The following is a 22,460-nucleotide window of genomic DNA, read 5'->3' on the forward strand; positions in this document are numbered from 1 at the left end:
GAATGGAGGTCAACTCCAGCCAGGAAATGAGCTCAGAAAGGAATTTAAGCTCTGAGGAGGGCAAAGGGGCAATGGAGGGGGTGTGGGGGTCTGGGGGGGTGACATTTCATTTGTAGCTCCTGGACAGGGCCAGTAAATTGATGTCTATCTGATCTAAGCAATCAGAGAATGTAGATTTCCAGGCTTGCTTTCTCTGATCAAGCTCTTGTGTAACGAGAAACAATTGGAGGGGTAGAAACAATTGGAGGGGTGGGGATAACCATAAGCAGGTGCTCAGGGACCAAGTTCAACACAGCAACTCCCTTAGTTAACTTCATGGGCTACTTAACCACCCGAATCTTGGCTTTTCCGTTGTTCTTCTCCTAAATGATGTTGAAAACGATGGCTCAGATGCACTGCAACATTGTGAAGGGTGACACACTACTGAGTCATCAATGAAAAATATTTTTCAATTTCATAAATTAAGATTTCCGTTCTATGGTTTTATGAGGATTTTTATTCCTGGACATCAGGGTTTACTATACAAATGTTTAGGTTAAGGGAAATGTTCCCTCAGTGGGACACTCCAGGCCCTAAATGAATTTGTGGAAATTTAACATAACTGCAGAACGAGGAGCTAGCTATAAAAGAAGCCTGTCTGAAGAGAGATGGACTAGAGATTCTGTATAAACCCCGCAATGGGTAAACACCACTCGCTTCTGCTAGGCAAGGAGGAATTGTCATTCACCCCGCTGAACTTTTAAGTCATTAAACGTTTTTAAAAACTGTAAAAATGTACAAAATCACTGTGGGAACTCTAAAATGCTGAAAGAATAAAAACTACTTAAAACCCTCTTACCTACAGTTTTATTCCTACTAAAATTTTAGTTCCCAAACCTCTATTTTTGAAATGGGATCATACAGCACTTATGTCTTACCCTTTAGTTTTATTATTTAAGAACCTATCATGGTTATCTTTGCTCATTAACATACCCTTTCTCATTCATCTTTGTTCACACCTGCTGGGTTATATTCCAGCAGATAAATTTTTAGATGGGGTATTACCAGACAAAGGTGGTGTTTTCTTTTGCTTTTTGTGGGTTTTATTTTGTTTTGTTTTTGCCTTTTATTCATGGTGTCAAATTTCTGCCCTTAAGAAATTTATATTCCTATCAGCATTAAAATGCAGGAACAATTTTTGTCCAATTTCATCAAAGGATGAAGATTTTTAATCTTTATCAAATGTATAGAAAAAGATAGTATGTGTGTAGGGCATATTGATCATATGGACTTTTTTAAAAAATATTTTATTTATTTATTTATTTATTTATTTATTTAAAGAGAGTGGGGGCAAGGGCAGACGGAGAGGGAGAAAGAGAATCCCAAGCAGGCTCCCCACTAAGCACAGAGCCCCATGCAGGGCTCAATGCCAGGACCCCAAGATCATGACCTGAGCCAAAATCAAGAGTTTGACACCCAACTGACCGAGCCACCCAGGTGCCCTTGAATATTTTTTAAGGAATTTAATTTACCATTTGGATTTTTCTCTTATAAATTATCTGTTTTTGTTTTCTATTATTTAAGGATGTTTATGATTCTTTGATTGGTAAGAGCCTTTTAATTAAAGGCCTTGATCTATACTGTATGTTGCAGACCTTTTTAATGTTAATTGTTTTCCTTTAATTTTATGATTTTTTACACATACCAAGTTAAAAAGCGATACAAATGCTCAAATCTAGACTTGAAACCCTCTTACTATAGTTTTAGTCCTAATAACATTTTTTAGCATGCTATCTGTCCAGTTTCCAAACCTGCCTTAGCAATACATTTGAACAGTTTGGAAATCCAGCTGTTACTGAAAGGTAGAGATGGCAGCAGGGTTGTGGGCATTCCCAGACAAGTTACTTCCTCATTCTTCATCTCTGCTTTTTTTTTTTTTTTTAAGTATTTATTTACTTATTTTAGAGAGAAAGAGCTGGGTGGGGGGGCGGGGGAGGCAGAAGGAGAGGGAGAGCAGGAATCCCAAGCAGGCTCCTCACTCAGCACAGAGCCCAATGTGGGCTGATCTCATGATCCTGAGATCACAGCCTGAGCCGAAACCAAGAGTCAGACACTTAACCAACTGTGCCATCCAGGTGCCCCGTCTCTCTTGTTTTTGATGCAGCTGTTATTCTAGAAATTCAAGCTGGGAATTATCATAGCTGACTTAGTTTCATCAGGTAGCTAAGCATGATGTCAGCGAAGAAACACATACCTGAGGAAACATCTCTCTGACGACACCTGCCACCACTCTCCATCTACCACCACCAAGCGCTCACGATCCTAGATTTGTACACCCAACATCATGAGGTCCCTTGCTGTGCTAAACACAATCTTGCCACAGGAACCTTGCTTTCTAGAGCTGTCATCACCAACCAGGGCTTTCATCAAGCTGCACACTGTAGCCACCTGCATCCCTAAGTCCTGCTGCCATTACTGCCCTAGAAATTCTGCTGACTCAAAAGGACTTTGCATGGGCCTTCTCTAGGGGTATCAAAGTCTACCACCATCTTCAGCCTTGGGAGTTTTGAAATTTGGCAATTCCATGACCCGACCATGATCAGATCGCTGAACATAGAGCATGAAGATTAAGGAAAAGTCCGTGGAGAGAGAAGAGACAGCATAAACATTTTATTACAGCTACCATTACCTCAAGTAGAGTACTCTAGATTGGATGATGAATCGAAACAAGTACTTTAGGGCTTTCAAAGCAGCAAAAAGCAATTCTGTCTTGCTGGAGTCATCTGCATTAGCTACATAGAAGTTCAGTACCTTGGAGAGTTTCCTTAAAAGGGTGAGAAAGAAAATTGTCAGTGGGGCAAAGTGGTAGGGTATGTTCTGTAAGAAGGGAACTTGGCATACCAGGGAAGCAGAAATCACAACTATAATTACCCCTTCTAGAATATGCCTTGAGCAGGAAAATTAACTCCTTTGCAGTTGGGCTTCCTCACTGCCGCAGTCTAGGTTTGAGCAGGAAAAGTAACTCCTTTGCAGTTGGGTTTTCCTCACTGCTGCAGTCTAGGTTTGGAGCTTCCCTAATGCTTAGAAATAAGGCGTGGTTTCTTTACTTTAGCAGGATTTTTAAAAAGGATCAAAAATGAAAGCTGAAGGGATTCAAACCATGAAGGCATCTAAATCTCTAGTAGGTTACACACATACCCTCAGACGTTCCTGTAAGGAAGGGACTGTCTGCTTAATGTAGTCACCTTAAAAGAAGTCTAATTCCCTCCAGTCTGCCTAAACTCTTTGGGATCCACACAATGGTGAGGATGGGAAGAGAAGCTCAATCTGACAAAAACAACCATGGTTTCTGAGCATCCCAACAGATAACACTGGGCTGGGATGTCAGATTGCTCTCTGTGCCTTTCCAGAGTCTAGGCATTTTCTTAATCGTTTGCTAACTTACACTTCTGGGAGCACTCGTAACTTGACCTTTCTTTCTGTAAATCTCTGAGTTTCCACAGTATTAAGTAATATCCACAGCACACATGTTGAACTGCTAAAGTCTTGTAAAGAAACCCAAATTACTACTTTCCGGAATGTTGCATTTGGCTCTGTGGAACGAAGATCCAGCAATAGGAGTTCCTCACTTGAAGCTACCACCTGCTTGGAAAGTGAGGCTACTGGATGCAAAGAAACCTGTCATGAGCCTATCCGCTGCTTCTCCCAACCCAGCGGGCTTCATGTCCATCGTGTTCGTTGGTGATTATGCTACATGACACCTCTTTTCTGTCACTTACATTTTATAACATTGCTGGATCTCCCATGCACATAAAACCAAGAGCTTTCTTGTTTGGCTCAGAAAGGACATAAGGGAATCTCTAATCTGACCTGAAAAATCAGGTCGGCACCCAACCTGAGAGATCAGCAAATCAGCTAGCATGACCTGGCCTAAGCTGCTGTCAGAAAGACCTCTGCCGATCTCAACTACATTCCTGTCACTCTTTATCACATTGCTCTGCACAGTAGCAGGAATGCACAGGGGTGGGGGAGACAGGCTACATAGTATGCCACGGTGAGGTGGGCTGAAGTTAGTTGCTTTCCCGAGTCAGAGGCTCATAAACCAAAGACAGAAAGGAGACTGCACTATGGAAAAGGCAGAGACCATTCTCCCTTATATAAAAGAAAGAAAAATTACATCATCTCATATCCTGTAAGTAATAAAGTCTACAAAGCACTTGTGGTATAGGGCTGAGGACATGACCCTCAGTTCTACCAGACTTAGTCTTCCTGACGCCCAACTCTCCTAAGATCCCGAGTATGATCTTCCATCCTTGACTGTGTTCCCTTCAACTCCTCATCTCTCTGTGTTCTGGATTCTTAAAGACATACAGCCTTATCTCTTCAGGAGCTTTCCAGAAGGCAGGGATTGCCTTTAATGCCTTTCCCAGGGGTGGAACACTTAGCTGGTTCTCTCTTGCCACTGGAAGCTTACAACAAGCTTCCGCACTTAGGGGCACACTTACTCAGCTTATGTCCCTTGCATTTCTTAACAACTCAACCCTAAGAGTACAAACCCAACACCCCAACAGCAGGTAGTCGCCTTGAGTCATACTTACACGTATGCCAGAGTGGCACTGAAGTGCTTATAGATGTAGGTTTCGAGGACAGGATTAAAATGCTGGAACTTGATGTCTCCTATCAGTGAGATAATAAATACCTGCCAAAGGTGAAAAATACAGATAGCAGCACTGTGCGACCCCAGGCGTTCATTATGTCAACAAGCCGGATGCTAGCATCCTGGTGCCTTCTTTTCTTTCTCGACCATTTTTGCAGCATTCCCACTTCACTATTCCAGAGCTGAAGTAAAGTCTTGGAGTTTCTCTTATTTAACGCCAATAGAGAAACTATGTGTCAGGCACTGGGCTAAATGCTATGGAGAATCTAGTAAGAGCCGGCCCCTGGCCTCAGGGAGCTCACTGTCTCAAAGAGAGGCCAGTGCGCAAGCAAGATGAGTCAGGGAGGAAGATGGGGAGAGGCAGGAGAAAGATACAGAAGGGGTCTCCTGTGGGAAAAAGAAACTCTAACCCAAGGATGCAGTTAATGAATTATTTCGTGACCTTGTTCTCCTGAGTGCAGCATGAGTGCCCCCAATAATTGAACTTCATCAGACTTTTGCCTCTCAATTTCCCCTTCTTCTGTGAATGGCATCCCTATCAGGCACATAATCTACCAACCACCACACTGCACCTACTGCTGACAGAAGAATGCAGGAGAAGGGCCCCAGGGATGCCTGCATAGACCCAATGCCAGTTGCTCTGTCCACAGAGCCCAGACCTGTTCTTCCCCATGAATCTGGCCAAGCGCAATCTTAGCTGGAGGATTTCCTCTCTTTATCTTATATCCTTAATGCCCTGACCACTTCCTGAATGTATCAATTTCTCCAAGCTGGTAAAACAGCTAACATTCCTTTGCTGCAACATCCAGGTAAATTCTGCACAGAATTTTAACCCCAACAACGAGAAAACGTTCTTGGTTTGGATGTATCAGCTTCCTCCGCTCACTCCACCACAATTTGTAGCCTTTCAAAGTTTTTTTTATTTTTTTTTAAGATTTTTATTTATTTATTTGACAGAGAGAGACACAGCAAGAGAGGGAACACAAGCAGGGGGAGCGGCAGAGGGAGAGGGAGAAGCAGGCTCCCCGCTGAGCAGAAAGCCTGACATGGGGCTCAATCCCAGCACCCTGGGGTCATGACCTGAGCTGAAGGTAGAAACCGACTAAGCCACCCAGGTGCCCCACCTTCCAAGATTCTAACATCATCTCTCTTTGTCTGGATCTCAGTTTTTGGAGTGGGCTGGGTGATTTGTACAGAATGAGACTGATGTTCGTTTCTGATGTGGGAATTCAGTCTCCCTTGTATGAACACACAAGCACACACAACAGAGCCACAGTGACCTTTGTTAAACGTATCTCCTGGTTTATAACTAGGCAATTTTAAAGTAAGTTAAAGTGATTCTTGATTTCTAATGTGATACAATACCTCGTTTACCCTAATGAGAAAGAAAGCATATCAGTAAGTAAGATCTAACAGGTAACAGAAAAATAAAGTCTTTGAACACTGAGTCAGTTGTTTCTAATTTAACCTCTAGAAACAGAGAGATGTATGCAAGCGTTTATGCAGGAGGATATTCGTCGCAGTCAGTTATAATAGCAAAATACTAAACACTACACTGTTGTGAGAATAAACTAGTTAATGTGTTTAACTGCTTACCAGTGCATCAAACACAAGGAAGTCATAGGTTTCATTGTCTGACATTTCCATCATTATGTTAAAAAGTGCATCTAGTGTATCTTGCAAAAACTGAAGATAAAAAAAAAAGAGAGAGAGGTTATTTCATGCTTTCAGTTCAGCTCCATACTGTAAAAATTCAGAGAAGTTAGGTTACAATAGAATGAGTTTAAAAATAGCATTTCTTAAAAATTGGCACTTGGGCTTTCCAGTGTACATAACAAGTTTTATATTTCTGACCACTGATTTAATTTGAAATGTTGAACTAATGATACAGTGACTGTGTTTCTAACCACAAATACATAAACAAACCTTAACAATCTCGCCTCCATCCACTTCCATTAACTTCTTTAAGTTGTGTTTAATGTTCTGGGAGTTCGAACGCCAATTTAACAGGCCCAACAGGTCAACTAGGAAGAACGACCACAAAGCATAAAATTAGACACTGATTGAAAGAAGTAATGCACACTATTTCAGGATACAACTATAGAACTCTCTAGAAAAGATAACTGCTCTTAATAGTGGCTAATTCCTTATGTATTTTTTTTTTTTTTAATTTACTGTCTCCTATCTAAACCAGAAAAAACCTTGTGGTCTTTCAGTCTTCAGAGAAAAAAATTAACCACTAATATATGAGAACATAAAATTGAATTCCTGAATGGAATTCATATTTCTGAAATAATGACATCATAGCCATATAGATGAAAAGTTGGAAGCACTTTTTTTTTAAGATTTTATTTATTAGAGAGAGAGAGAGCAAGTGGACATGAGCGGGGGTTGGGGGAGGTTGGGGCAGAGAGAGAAGGAGAAGCAGACTCTGCACTCTGCCTGACTCAGGGCTCGATCCCACAACTCTGAGATCATGACCTGAGCCAAAATCAAGAATCAGATGCTTAACCAACTGAGCCATCCAGGCATCCTGAAGACACTCTTAAGTAAACTTCATACCTTCAATTTGCTGCATTGCTTAATTCGTCCTTTATCACTATGTGTATCTCAGTGGATACAAAGGGAAAAGGGAACTTATATATATATATGCACTGATGCATTTATTCTTTTTAAGATTTTTTCATTTATTTTAAAGAGAGAGAGAGAGCAGGAGCAGAGGGAAAGGGAGAGAGAGTCTCAAGCTGACTCTGTGCAAGGCACAGAGCCTGATGTGGGGCTCGATCTTGACCCTGAGAACACGACCTAAGCCGAAACCAAGAGTTGGACACTTAACCAATTGAGCCACCCAGGTGCCCCACACTAATCCATTTAAACACTGCATCCACATTGTAGAGATTTCATTTTTTTCCATTTTTGAGTTGAGGAAACTGAGACCTTATGAAATTAAATAACTTGCCTTAGGTCACACAATGGCCAGGAGCATTATGAATGGAATTTAATTTAATCCCAAAAAACCATGTCCGTACTACTCTATCATACTGCCTTCCAGGGTTCTTCAAAGAAACAGACAAGCAAATTAGATAGATTGCTATTTCAAAGGAAGGCAGAACAGGCTCATGGTCCTTAGAGCAAGACTGGGACAGAAACCTTGAGGTGTATTTGGACTTAAAGTGTAGAATTATGGATCTTTAAGCCATTTATAGCTTTAACCAATGTTGAAAGTGTCACAGGGAACTAGAACAGGCATCTGGACTGTTACTATTTTATCATTTTGTTTAGTACATTAAGCTACTATTCCCATTTACAGAGCATTAGCCAGTATAAGTAGCAATACATGCTTTTTAATCAATGGACTTGTATAATATACAGAAGTTGTTAAAAACATATACTGTTCATTAGAATAGTCAATTTGCTTCATGAGTGTTTCTTTTATTAGTTTGCCTATGGTTTAGTCCCTGGGAAACCTCCAAAACCCAGCGCCTAGAGACTCCCCACTCTGAAGAGAAGAAAGTCCCATACCACTCACAGAAGGTGGTGAGGCCCCACCCATGGCCTTTCTGCCAGGGCATCACCCACCATTCTGTTACCCCTCAGCAGCCAGACAGATCAACTCACTACTCCCCAGACTATGGCATGCTCTGCTAGATCCATGTCTTTGCATATATTCTTCTCTTTGTCTCAAATGCCCAGAAATATTTTAATACTATGTATTTGGTAAGCTCATACTTATGTTTAAGACCCACCTCAAACTGTATTCCCTCTGGGGAGACTGACCCAATCATTCTGTGCTATTGTACTCTTTCCTACATATACGTACACAAAGACAAACATAACGAATGGTAAATACACACTTGGTATCTCTTTGGCTCAGCCCGTAGACCTGAGCCACTTGAGGGCAGGAACCATACTGCATTCATTGTTTTATGCCATCATGGTGCCAGGCGCCTCATAGGTGTTCGATACGTGTTTGCTACAAGAATGAGTGAATGGGTGGAAAAGGAACCGGTGGCCTGCTCATCACAGTTCTTGGATTTACTCGTTTGTTCAGGGAGCATTTGGTAATAGACACTGTGCTGGGCTTGTCCACTTCCCCCTTCCCATCTCCTACTCCTGCTGGAGGCTAGTCAATGGTAAGGGTCCGTTTGTTACTTCACCCCACCAGTTCCTGCCTGAGGAAAAAGGATTTAGATACTTCACCCAGGAGTCACCCGGCAGCTTTAAGAGTCTGCGAACAACCCTTCTATCAGCCCAGAGGTTTACGCCCTAGAAATATCTGCATACCACATCACTGCCCATGTCAGGAATAGAGTTGGCATCTGGTGAATCAGAGGTCCTGGGGCTAGAAAAGTAGCAGCCCCATGTTAGAGCAAAGTCCCCAGACTTCCGGGGCTCTTTCATGCAGGTTGAGGCATATAGCTCTAGTTAATTCCTGTCAGTTGCTACACAGTATCTCTCCTATTGTGCAGATGTACCACCATGTGTTTGTCCATTCCACTGCTGATAAACCTTTGAGTTGTCTGCAGTTTTTTCTATTTATCACAAACAATTCTGCCATGAACATTCTCCTGCATCTTCTGGTTTCCAGGTACAGCAGCTTCTCTGGGCCATAAAACTAGAATGGAATTTCCAGATCATCAGAAATAACCATCCCAATGTTATCCAAGGTTCTCTCAATTTACGTCCCTCCCCAAAATATTTAAGAATTCAGGGTACTCTGAATGACAATCCCCAAATTTAGGCTAGTGACTACTTTAGAGAAAGGATTAGAGACCATAACACTTAAAAAGGAAAAGGAAAACCATACGTTTTGGTGTTGCAAATATCTATTTTCAGACCCATGTCCACTACTTATGAACCTAGGAAAAATTTTGGCACCTTAACTTTCTTTTTTTTTTTTTAAGATTTTATTTATTTGACAGAGAGAGACACAGCAAGAGAGGGAACAAAAGTAGGGGAAGCGGGAGAGGGAGAAGCAGGCTCCCTGCAGAGCAGGGAGCCCGACGTGGGGTCCAATCCCAGGACCCTGTGATCATGACCTGAGCCAAAGGCAGACGCTTAGTGACTGAGCCACCCAGGTGCTCCTTAACTCAACTTTCTGATCAGTGAACAGAATGGTGATGCTGGTGTCTTCGTGCGCTAGGGTGTTGGAGGGTAAAATAAGATGATGCTGGAAACTGTCCCACACCTACAAGGACCTGAACTCCCCTCTCCCTTTGTTGGAGCCACAAATCTATTCTCACCCTCTATACAGGCCCAGCAACAAATGATCCATATAAACTGGGTCTGATCTAGTTTTGAAAAAATTTATAAATGAAGAGTCTACGAGCTCTGTCTGTAACACAGGCCAGTGGCTTTTCACCTTTAGAGTCTGAATAGTTCTTTGTGAAGCTAAGGAGAAATGCCCTTGGTCATGGTCTCTGTGAAAGAACAGCTACCCTCTTTGTCAGGAAGTGCCCTCTTGGAGTGGAGGGTTTCTTACTGTTCTTCAGCTTCCTCTTTCTCAGAATACATTAAACTGCTTCCTTGGAACTTCCATCGAATTAGAAGAAAGAGAATACACGAACCACCTGCAACGCTTATTATCATTACTTGGCCCTCGGAAGGCCCTGTGTCCTCTGATGCTTGCGGTGTCCTACGGTTCTCTCCACTCTTCTCACATCTGCCCTCCCTCCCAGCCCCACCTCAGGCCATGAGGACAGCACATCACTCCTCCCTGGTTTGGGCGAATCTGCCTCTTTCAACCTTCTTTGGGATATGTTATTATGTAAGACTTTCATTCAGTTTGGTATGTTGAGTTTTTTGAGACCTAAACGTTAGGAATGGGGAGGACAACAAAGCCAGGGCAGTTCCATCAGATGGAACTTTCTGGGATGATGGCAATGTTGTGGGTCTGCTGGCCAACACGAAAGCCTCCAGAAGCACAAAACCATGGAATACCTGAAACGAGACTAGTGCAACCGTACTTTCCTCTATGCTAACTAAATTTCGCAAGCTCCACGTGCCTGGTGGCCGCCACAGGGGGACAGCGCGCCTTTAGAACATCTAGAAGATGAGCGAGGCAGATGTCAGCAAATCTAGCGTCTGAGCCGGGTACTGGCACCTGTCCATACGCTTCCTGTATTTTTGACTGGGGATAATAAACAAGTGAACCATATGGTTCTCTCTCATGGAAATTCCTTCTGCTTTTCATTTTAAGTTAATTTTAGCTACTTTGATCACTTGCTTTACTTGAAGTCTAATCTCTGGAAAGGATAATCTATTCGATAAATGCCATCTCTCTTGACTATCCCTTAATAGTCCTAAAAGTACATTAATGCTTTGTATTGTCTGCTGCCACACTTACAAAAATACCATTTTAACATTTCATAGTTAAAAGTTTGGAAAATAACAGAAAGAGCACAGAAAATAAACTACTGTTCCAACTTCGGGAGTCTTTCCTTTTAGTCTTTTTCTGCGTACATATGATGATGGTGATGGTGGTGGTGGTGGCTAATATTCACACAGTGTTTACAATGCGCGAGACACTTGTTTCGCTTTTACTTATTTTACTTCATTCTCTGAAATATACACTAGTATCATTCCCATTTTAAAGATGAGGACACCAAGTCACAAAGAGGTCATGTGGCTTGCCCGAGAGGAAACAGCTAGTGGCAGAGTTGGGACTTGAACCCAGGCGATTGGCTCCAAATCGTCAACATGTATCTAAACAAAACTAGGATTATACTCTGGCTAATGCAAAGTTTTTACATGTCTTTGATTACATTTTGAAATATATTTGGTAGCTGCACATGTGTCATTTAATTACATGATAATGCCCCCAATTATTGGACATTTGGATTGTTTCTGCTATTCCCCTATTATGAGTAATACGGAGACATCTTCATACATGAATCTTTGTGCTCATCTTTCATTGTTTACTTAGGTTTAATTTCCAGGGATGAGACGACTGGCTCAAAGGGTCTGAATACATTCAAAACCTTTGATACACCTTCTAAATCATCTTCCATAAATACTGTACCATTTAACCTGGTACCAGCAGTTTATCACATTTGCTTTTTCCCTAAGAAGGATTAGGTCACTGATACAGTTTTGTCATGTCTTCTATGAAGCTCAGAATATTTTCTGGCTTAATTTTTGTTTTCCTCTTAATAGACTTTATTTTTCTGAGAGCAGTTTTAGGTTTACTGAAAAATTAAGCACAAAGTACAGAGAGTTCCCATATGCTCCTAGTGCTCCCCAGCCTCCCCCTACTATTACTATCTTACATTAGTGTGGTACATCTGTTATAAGTAATGATCTAATATTAATACCATTCATGAACTAAAGTCCACAGTATATGTTAGGGTTTACTCTGTGTAGCACGTTCTGCGGCTTTTGACAAATGTATAATGACATGCACCCATGTATTCATCCCAGTATCATATAGTATGGCTTTACTGCTGTAGAAATACCCCGTGCTTTGCCTAGTCATCCCTCCTCCTCTCTGAGGCCTTTGCAACCATGAAAATTTTCACTGCCTCCACAGATTTGCCTTTTTTCTGGCTTAATTCTTGGTGAGTGTGTTTTTACTTTCACATGTGTATCAGCTCTGCACTTAACTCTGTTGAGTCTGGCCACTTGTCCAAGTTGAAATACTATCCATGTTCTCTAGCCAACCATGATTCATCAAAACAAACAATACTGACCCCTTTTAAAGATCAACCAACATCTGATCCCTGAGTGTACCTTATGTTTAAACTGTTTTGTCTATCCCTTAGTACTTCCGAAAGGCAGAGTCCCGGCCATGTTCCTCACCCAAATCTTCTAAAAGCCCAAAGTGATTAATCCTCTCTCCATCATAGGGGCTATAGGATTTCTACGGCAAGTTCCCAGAGTTCCTCATTCTTGGCTCACTAAGTTCAGCAGGACCCCTTACTCGTAAGTTAACTGAATGAGAAGCTGTTACTGGATATCAAATACCATCATATACACAAAAGAAGTTAAAATTCATACCACAGATTACAAGAAGGAACAAAGTGAAGCCCATTTGAACTATTCAGCTGATTTTATGAAAAGCCCCTGAATGCTTGGGGGAAAAAAATGGGAAAGAGGAGGTTCTGTGGGGGGGGAGGGCAGATGGAATTCTAACAGGAAACCCTTCCTGCTCTTGGCCACACCTTTTTGGGCAAGAGACTGATTCTTCTTCTCTACCAGTACCCTCCCCCTTATTACCAATATCTGTTGTTTCATGTATTATACAGAGTACGTTATTAAAGTTCTTTGCTGCCTTGAAGGAAGGAAACATAAGACTTTAAAAATTTTCCAGCCTCTGTTAATGAATACATTTACAGGTTTTATGATCTTAAAAAATACCAAACTACTTTTCATCCTATTTGAAATACAGGCAAGATAACCTCAGAGCGAGCATTAGCTTTGTGATCAGTAGCACCCAGAACATCATGTGAAGAATGGGGAGTAGAATCCGAAGTGCCCAGTATCTGGCCTCAGAAGACACAGCCCCATGTGGCCCAGCCCCCTGGGTCTAACAAAGGAACCCAAGGGGACCAAAGAGAAAACCCAGTGTGGTCACCACACCTACCATTCTGGGTGAGTTTTGTGGAGCAAATGAGGGTGGCGATCTGAAAGCTGTCTTTTGTGCTGTCCTTGCTTGGGGTAAAGTTGGCCAGGGTTTTGGACGCTTGGAGCTCTTTTTCTTCCATCTCTACCTTAGTTCCCGGCAGGGTCAGATAGAACTTAGCATCTTCCATTTTCCTGTTGTCACCCTGAAAAGGAAGCACGTGAGGGACACCAAATGATGGGCAAAATCTCTCAGATGCAAATAAAACTGGTTTCTATCATGAGCATGGTGCCTTCCAGGGTGTGAAACACAGTTTTCTCAAATTATACTTACGCTCCTTCCAACTCTAAGATGCTGTGATACTTTTCCAGGGTTTGAGCCCAGAAATAATTTCAACACTGAATAAAAATGGAGTAAGCTGTGAACTCCAAACTGAGAACACCCTAGATCTCTGCTATAAATAAATCAATACGAAGGAATGAGGTTGGAGTCCATTTTCTTGAACCTGTAAATGGTCATAATAATATGTCATTGGGTTGAGGGGTTGACTGGATTCATTGGGAGGAAATAGCTTGTCACGCCTTCCAAAACTAGCTGTGAAATAAGGAAGACCCACACCAGGTAGAGGCAGCTCAAAGAAGCTACCGGTTCTGTGATATCATTAGATAAATGAGACCTTCCTGTGTCTACTTTCCACTTGAAAATCTCAGAAGATAATTCCGTAGCAGTTAAAGAGTGAGGACCAAACTGCTAGGGAAGGAAGCGAGGCCCCCCGAGCCGAGAAATGGTGCCTGGCTCTCAGTGATACAAAAACCACATCCTACCACGCCCACCACACCCCAACCAAGCCCAACAGTGCAACTGGCCCTGTTCCACACAGGACGATGCAGAAGAGAGGCAGGAGGTCAGCCCTTGACTAGTCACTGCCACCGAACGCCGTTGCAGGGGAGGGAGATGTGATAACGATCCAAATCACTCCTTACAGAGAGGGGATGGGAGATCATGCAGCTGGAGCCCTCTGGTTTTCTAGACTTAAGGGGCAAACACTTCTAGCTCTCGACAAGTTTCTGATGTTTATCCACATAATTCTGACTAGAGCCTTGAGAACCCATTTCAGAGGGAGTAAATATTTCCTAAGCCATTTTCTGAGCTTTGTTCTGTTAGCAGCACCTTATAAACCACCAGATCATGCCTCCCATCCTGCAGAGTGGTACCATCCGGGTTCATCAGTTTCACGAAGGCCACGCCAAAGGCTCGTTCCGATTTATCTCTGGCTGAAAAGACAGAAATACAGGTGTGAGCAGTGCAGAAAGACAGCAGGAAGCGCTGGCTGGGATGGACAAGTTCCCATTTTGCTCCAGGGTATGACATTCAATTATGCCATAATCAACACTGTTCAGCAAGCTACAATAAGTTGTGTGTAGTGTGCATGCCACGGGCCCCTCAAAGGAAATATTCCCCAAACTGAAATCTTCTAGTACCTCCATGTATGTTTTTCTTCCTACATTTGCAAATGAATGAGACCAGCAACTATCCAATCACTCCAATCAGAAATGTGGATGTTGACACTGACTTCCTCCCACCATGTCAACTCCATGTACTGAAGACCTCTGAAACCTGTGCCTTTTCTCCCCCTCCCTTCTGTTCCTACCCTAGTTCCATTCGTGTCTTCCCTGTATTTCTAGAGGATCTTTCCAAGCAGTCCTTTTCTCCACACTGCAGACAGAGGGAGATTTCCAAAAGCTTATCTAATCAGGTCAACCACGCTGCTCCAAAACACATCCATGAGACACCTCATTTCTCTTGCTTTAAGATAGATTCAGTGAAGTCTTAATTATACTCCAAGGTTTATTATGCCACCTCTTCCTTCCCAGAGAGTAGCCCAGGTGCCAGGAGGGTCCAGCCTCCCCAAGAAAGCAGAGCACCTCCCTCTGGATCTTTAGGTGTTGGCCTCTGGCCTCTAGGGTATCCCCTAGCTAGGTGTTGATGCCTGGGACAACCTGTGGCCTGTTCTCATCACACGCACAACTCTGACGTCAGCAGTGGCTCATGTGCCCCTAGACTGGCTGAGCAGTAAACCACTATATGATTACATTACAATTTGTTTATCCATTCTCCTGTTGGTACCTGTTAGGCTATATCCAATGTGGGGATATTATGAATAAAGCTGTTATAAACATACACTAAACCACAACCACCACCACTACCACCCATAAAACACCTTTTAAGGGCTCCTCCATAACCTGGTTCAAAATAACCTTCATCCTTCATGATGTGGCTCCAGCCTGCCTGATTCAGACTGCTGAGGTGACTGACAGCGCTCTGTCACTCCCTAGCCCTGTGGCCCTGGGCAAGGATCTCATTTCTCTGTGCTCAGTTTGTTTTTTGTATAAACGTGGATAAAAGCATTCCGTACCTTATCAGGTGAGTGTGGACACTACACAGTGAATAAATAGAGATTCACTTAGTGTCTCATACAAACTAAGGGCTTGATAAATGCTAGCTTAGTATTATGTAGAACCACAGGAAATTGCTGATATTTGACTATTTGATACTGACCTCCAAAAACAGCAATTTTGTGGGGTTCAACCTAATATTAGGACTTCTCCCACTGCTCTCACTTCAGCCCTACTGCATTCATTTTGTGGATTTCAAACACATTTCTCCACCATCATTCTTCACTGGGCTAACATCGATTCCTTCTACACCTGTATGTCTCAGGACGTCAAAATCATGCATAGATGACAGGGCTGGATGCTTTGCTACGTGCCTCCTTACAACTCTTTGCTGGTGTAGCACCGACCACACTGACCGTAGTTGCCTTTTCTCTTGCTCATCTTCCTAACCAGACCAGCAGAGACTTCAGGTCACTACCCATGTCCTATCCTGTGAAACCCTTATAGAACATCTATTAACATCATACAGAACCTTAATATTCACAGAACATGTTTTGGGGAAATTTATTAAAACAATTTTTTTTATTTAAATTCAATTTAGTTAGCATATATTTATTATTAGTTTGAAGCACAGAGTTTCGTGATTCATCAGTTGTATATAACACCCAGTGCTCATTACATCATATGTCCTCCTTAATGCCCATCCCCCAGTTACCCCATCCCCCCTCACCTCCCCCCCCCCCCAGCAACCCTCAGTTTGTTCCCTAGAGTTAAGAGTCTCCTATAGTCTGCCTCCCTCTCTGGTTTTATCTTATTTTATTTTTCCTTCCCTTCCCCTACGTTCTCTATTTTGTTTCTTAAATTCCATATATGAGTGACATATGAGTGACACTCTGATTTCCTTAACACTAATGAATCCTGAAGTAATGGTGCTAAGCATGTAGTTTCCAAAAATTTTGTTTTCCAGACCCACAAAAGTACTGTCGAGCAAGAGTAAATCTTTTTTTTTTAACAGAAATATGTTGTAGATCTCCTAGTACTTACATTCCTGAGATGACCTGTGTCGGAAGGTAAATCTTATATGGCAGCGAGTAACCTCCTCTATAGCAATGGATACCTGCATAATAATAAGGAACTTACAATTGATATATCCACAGTATGTTGCACTCTTAGCTCACTTTATAGAGTTGGTTCATTTTTAGTATCTTATTACAGCACAGAGTGAGATTGAGAGTAAAGTTCCATTCAAAACAGACTGAGTTATTTTCAAAACCTAAAGAATCTCAAGAGAAATCATCTTTGCTGTTTATCATGGATTCTGAGGATGGCGATATTATAAGTTTCTAGTACTTTCTCAAGTATGAAAGAGGAAGGACTTCAGAGGAAAAAGATCAGGACTTTGGGGTCTATATAGGAGCTTCCAGACTGCAAGGTGTATTGTAGGTTGATTGATATGGTAATAATTAGGGTCCATAACAGAAGGAAAAGATAATATACTGGGGACAAGGAAGCTTTTTGCTGTTTCCATATATAGAGGGGATAAGGTAAACAGAAGTACATGGCAATGAAAAGAGCAGAGAATTTGTGGCAAATAGTTAAATAAATTATAGCATGATCATATAATGGAATATTATTCGAGTACCTAGAGACCCATTTCTGAAGAACTTTTAATGCCTTGAGATAAGTAGTTTTAAAAAGCACAACATAAACTTGTTAGAAACAGCACATTCCAAAACATATGAAGTATATAAAATTGTGGAAAATGGTTACTTCTGCATTGAGATATTAGTGCAAAATTTTTTTTTTTTTTTTTTTTTTTTAGTTTTCTAGGGAGAGCTCATAAGACTTTGACAATCTGATTTGATTTTGACAATCAAGAAGTGGGCTCCAATTTAGGTTTGGATATTAAGCAGTTACAGGATCTTGGAAAGTCACCTGACCATTTTTGAGTCTTGGTTACCTAATCAGAAAGGGCATTACGACACTGTTTTAGCCACAGGGCTACTGAGCGACTCACAGGGGATGTCTTATCTAAAAAGCACTTGGGAATTTGTAATACACATATTTAAAGTGAAAAGAGGCCCAGAAAACTTGGTCAGAGGCCAAGAAGAAAAAAATGTTAGGCAACTGCTTGCAGAGTGTGAAAATTTCCACTTGGTTTTAGATCATCTTGGCAACCTATTACATCATTACAACCACAAGCGTCTCTAGTCAAATTTCTACACATTTATCAATGAGAATGTTATTTAAGAATTCTGAGTTAAAGATAAATACTCTCATGCAGAATTGTATCAATTCATTTCTTATAGGACACCACAGGCAACCGATCTATAACTTCAGGATAAAGAAGGAATGATTTGTGGGTAAAAAGAAGAAAGGAATCTAAACAAGGTTTAATATATGATGGAGATTACAAATGGTGCATCTCACCTTGACAGTCTCATACCAACAGGGCTGCTTGACTTGGTAATAGACTACTGATTTGTACTCTGAAATGCCTTCATATCCGGCACCAGGATGAATTGCTTTCTTTGGATGGGAAGAAAAAATTAAAAGAGGATTTTTTTAAATTGTTTTTTATTTTAATTCCAGTATAGTTGACATACAGTGTTATATTAGTTTCTGATGTATAATACAGTGATTCAACAATTCTGTACATTACTCCATGCTCATCACAAGTGTGCTCTGAATCCTCATCCCCTATTTCACCCATCACCCCACCCACCTCCCCTCTGGTAGCCATCTGTTCTCTATGGTTAAGAATCTGTTTCTTGGTTTGTCTCTCTCCTTTTTTCCCCTTTGCTTGTTTGTTTTGTTTCTTAAATTCCATATATGCGTGAAGTCATATAATATTTGTCTTTCTCTGACTGACTTATTTCACTTAGCATAATGCTCTCTAGCTCCAACCATGTTGTTGCCAATGGCAAGATTTCATTCTTTTGATGGCTGAGTAATATTCCATTGTGTGTATACACACACACACACACACACACACACACACACACACACACACACATCACATCTTCTTTATCCATTCATCAGTCCATGGACACTGGGCTGTTTCCATAACTTGGCTATTGAAAATAATGCTGCTATAAACAAAGCGGTGCATGTGTCCCTTTGAGTTAGTGTTTTTGTATTTTGGGGGTAAATACTTAAAAGGGATGATTTCATATAGAAAAATAAGAGAACTGCACACACCATGCATGAGCCCCCTACCCTCCACGCAGCCAGCACGTGTCTCACACTGGCACACATCCACCAATCGCATTTGGAGGCTGAAGAGTAGAGTAGGAATGAGTTTCTACTCCTTTCTTTGAGGGTCTAAGGGTGTAACTGTGGTAGTCACTGAGGGACCAGCACCATCCTACCCTTTTTGGGTTGCAGCTTGCTGATTACTAAAACAAAACCTAAAGACCAGTGGGAGTCGATGTTTAACAGCTTTCTACAGGTTGTGTCTCCTCTGGTTCTGCGGACTTGGTACAGGAAGGGGGCCCTGCAGTGCCTTCTGGGCATCCACACTACTTTGCTCCAGCCCCACAGGGACCTTCCTCGCTTGAAAGCAGCCAAGTAACTTGCCAATGACATAGAACTTCTGGATCAGAAGCATACACATGAAATCACTAGTGGCTGGAGATACTTCTTAGAACGGGAGAAATAATGAAAATAAGAGTCTAAATGGGTTTCTTAGTAAACTTGGTAATTGATAATCACAAATCTAGCAGGTTTCATCCTTTTTCCTTACGAAAAAAGCAAATGCACACTAATGTGGACAGCAAGTCACCTCAGACCAAAGTCCCCTGTTGGAAAGAAGTGTGTGATGGCAGCAGGATTTCTGGGCAGCTTCACCTACCTCCAAGAGCTTGCCCTCCTCATCATACACAGACATGGTCACCTCCACGTTCTTTGGCGTCTTCTTTTTCCCTTTGTCAAACTCCCCGTGGATCAGGGTGACATAAATATCATTCCGCACATCCCCTGCAAAGGGACAACCCATCTTGTGAGTGGTACTGAGAGAAGTCATTTTGAATTTTCAGGATTACATAAGATATAACATGTAGATAAAATATGAAACGATCTGACTTGGGGAATCCGGGTGGCTCAGTCGGTGAAGCATCTGCCTTCGGCTCGGGTCATGATCTTGGGGTCCTGGGATCGAGTCCCACGTCGGGCTCCCTGCTCAGCGGGAAGTCTGCTTCTCCCTCTGCCCCTCCCCCCACCGCTTGTGCTCTCTCTCTCTCAAATAAATAAATAAAATCTTAACAGCAACAAAAGAAATGCTCTGACTTTATAGGGAGCTATTCATACAGCAGAGGTTTTTATATGTATTGTCCTTTTCAGCTTCCCTCAGCCTATCTTTCCATACATACCAAAGTGTCTCTGAAATACAGTGTTTTAAAACGAACTCTTTTCAATAGTGATCCTTTGTTGTTTATTAATAACTGCTTTCTAATAATAAGTACACAATGTATTTTATTAGGTTACGGTAGCAGATTCTTTTTTAATAATGCCTTGGAGGGCGGTATATTAACACATCTGAAAAAAACAAAAGCTAATGTTTATTGGGTGCTTCCTCTGTGCTAGGCACTGTTCAACATGTCTTACAGGTAATCATTACATTTATTTAAATCAGCTTAATTGTTTTTATCAGTATCAGAATCATTTCCACTTGTCATATTCTTGGTTGTCCAGCACAAAATTTTAAAATTTAATTAGCAAATGAATAGCCCCCACAGTGAAGAAAAAAAGTAAATGTTAGTAAGATGCTTAAACAAAACCTACAATGAATGAAAGGCATGCCAAATTCCTGGCCAGGAAGGCTCGGTATTATAAGAAGGACTCCAAAATCTATTCTATATTAAACTGCTTCCCAATGTAAAAAAATAAAACCTTCTAGCGCTATAAGAAAACAGGGGTGCACAGTTAGAGCACTTTTTATTTTCATCACTCATCTGCTTAGAAAAAAAATTAAGGTCTTGACCACAGTTGGTTAAGGTGAAGCAAAAGGGGCTTATTCATACAACACAGTTCGAAATCTTAATTGACATACACTTTGTCAATAGAGAGATGGAAAATCTGTGTTAAAAGCCTTATCTGACAAAGAACTTCACTGGTAATATTTGTCCCACAGTATTAAGAATGTAAACAAAAATTTATCTATAAGGATATTCATTGTGGTGTTGTTTACAAAAGTGAAAACTTGGAAAATCCTCAATTTCCAATAATAGGTAGCGGTCTGAATATGGTACAATCAGATGAGATAATATTCATTTATTCATTTAAAAAACTGACCAAGCACCTACTCTGTACCAACCACTGTGCCAGGTGTCTGGGAGACAATGGTGAGCCATGCACCAGCCTCGCTCTCACACAGCCTACGGTCTAGTGGAGGAGAGAAGCATTAGCAGATAATCACAGGACAAAATGCATCATTACAAATGAAGGAAAAGGTCAGGCTCTGTGAAGGCATAACACTAAGTCCCAACTGTGTCTGGAGGTGTGAGTAAGAATTAACCAGTTAAAGAGAGAAGAGAGATCCAGTCAGGTAGGAATAATAGCTACTGAAGTCCCAAGGCAGGAAGTAGCTGGATCTATGGTAATGGAGTTCAAAGGAGCGGTCTTGAGGCTACAGACACGAAGTTAGAAGCAACTAACACACAGAGGCAAAGTGAGTGGATGAGATCACACAGGAAGAGAATACAGGCATGAGAAGGAAAGAAACCTGTTAGGGGCTGAACTGTTTCCCCTAAAGTCATATGCCGAAGCCCTCACCCTTAACACCTCCAAATGCGACTGTATTTGGAGACGGGGCCCTTAAACTGGGTGACTAAGGTAAAATGAGGTCATATGGTGGGCGCTAATCCAATATAACCGGTATCCTTACAAGAAGGGAGTAGACCCAGGGGTGACCATGTGAGGACATAGCAAGAAGACGGCCATCTCCTAGCCAAGGAGGGAGGCTCGGAAGAAACCAGCCCCACTGACATCTCAGACTTCCAGCCTCCAGAAGTGTGAGAAAATAAATGTCTGTTGTTGAAGCTGCCCAGCATGTGACACTTTATCAGGGCAGCCCGAGCAAACTAACAGAGGACATAAGGACCAGACACTGGGGAACTCTAACATTTAAAGGCAAGGTCGAAGGTGACACGGTGGCAAAGGGGAACGGACACAAAGAGAAGAGTGCGGGTCCCTGATGATGAGGGAGGACCCGTTCCACAAGGGGGTGGTCAACAATGTTACATGCTGCCAAGGGAACCTGAGACAATCTTTAGGCTAAAAAATATCCACTGGACTTAGTGACATTACACTCTAGGGGTTCTCTAGTGACACCATTCTGGACAGGACAGATGCAGAAAGAGAGACAGAGAGTACGTTATGCGATGGCTTCTGAGATTCTGGATGTGCAGCTGGGGGCAGACAGCAGGAGCACCTGGGCTAGAGGGGAAAGTCGGGCTGAGGGAAGGACTTAAGGTGTCTCTGGAGCCTGTTCAAATGGTGATGAGGAGCAACAAGGTAAGGAACTTTGGTCTGGACCTCTTATTTCTCAAACCTGGCTGATCACCAGAATCACCAGGGGAGCCCTGGTCTTACAAACTGAATCGGAGTCTCTGGAACACTGTGGGAACCTGTATTTTAATGTTTCTGAGCTGATCCAAAGACCAGCATTTGGGAGCCATCATCTGAGATGACTTTCCAAGCCTATGACAGCTCTGGCAGTCCGGGAGCCAATCCTATTGACTGGCAAGATCAGAAAGAATCTTCTAGGCAGATTGCAGAGAGAAGTTCACTTTGCCCGAAAAAATAAACTTCTCCATTTTATTGTTTCAGATTTCATTCTTCCTGTAGTAATAACACTGCCATTGGTTAT

The 22,460-nt window shown here is 41.9% G+C and overlaps 1 protein-coding gene across 1 annotated transcript in view; it reads right to left on the minus strand.

The window, feature by feature from the left end:
• Positions 1-22,460, minus strand: part of DOCK5 (dedicator of cytokinesis 5) — a 202,846-nt gene that overhangs the window by 70,398 nt on the left and 109,988 nt on the right. Inside the window, 9 exon segments of the mRNA XM_027597925.2 lie at positions 2,669-2,803; positions 4,578-4,678; positions 6,233-6,322; positions 6,563-6,660; positions 13,218-13,401; positions 14,367-14,470; positions 16,637-16,709; positions 18,023-18,121; positions 19,446-19,570. Coding sequence (XP_027453726.1) covers positions 2,669-2,803; positions 4,578-4,678; positions 6,233-6,322; positions 6,563-6,660; positions 13,218-13,401; positions 14,367-14,470; positions 16,637-16,709; positions 18,023-18,121; positions 19,446-19,570 — 1,009 coding nt within the window.

The sequence above is a fragment of the Zalophus californianus genome, chromosome 2 (genome assembly GCF_009762305.2).
Source record: "Zalophus californianus isolate mZalCal1 chromosome 2, mZalCal1.pri.v2, whole genome shotgun sequence".
Lineage (NCBI taxonomy): Eukaryota > Metazoa > Chordata > Mammalia > Carnivora > Otariidae > Zalophus > Zalophus californianus.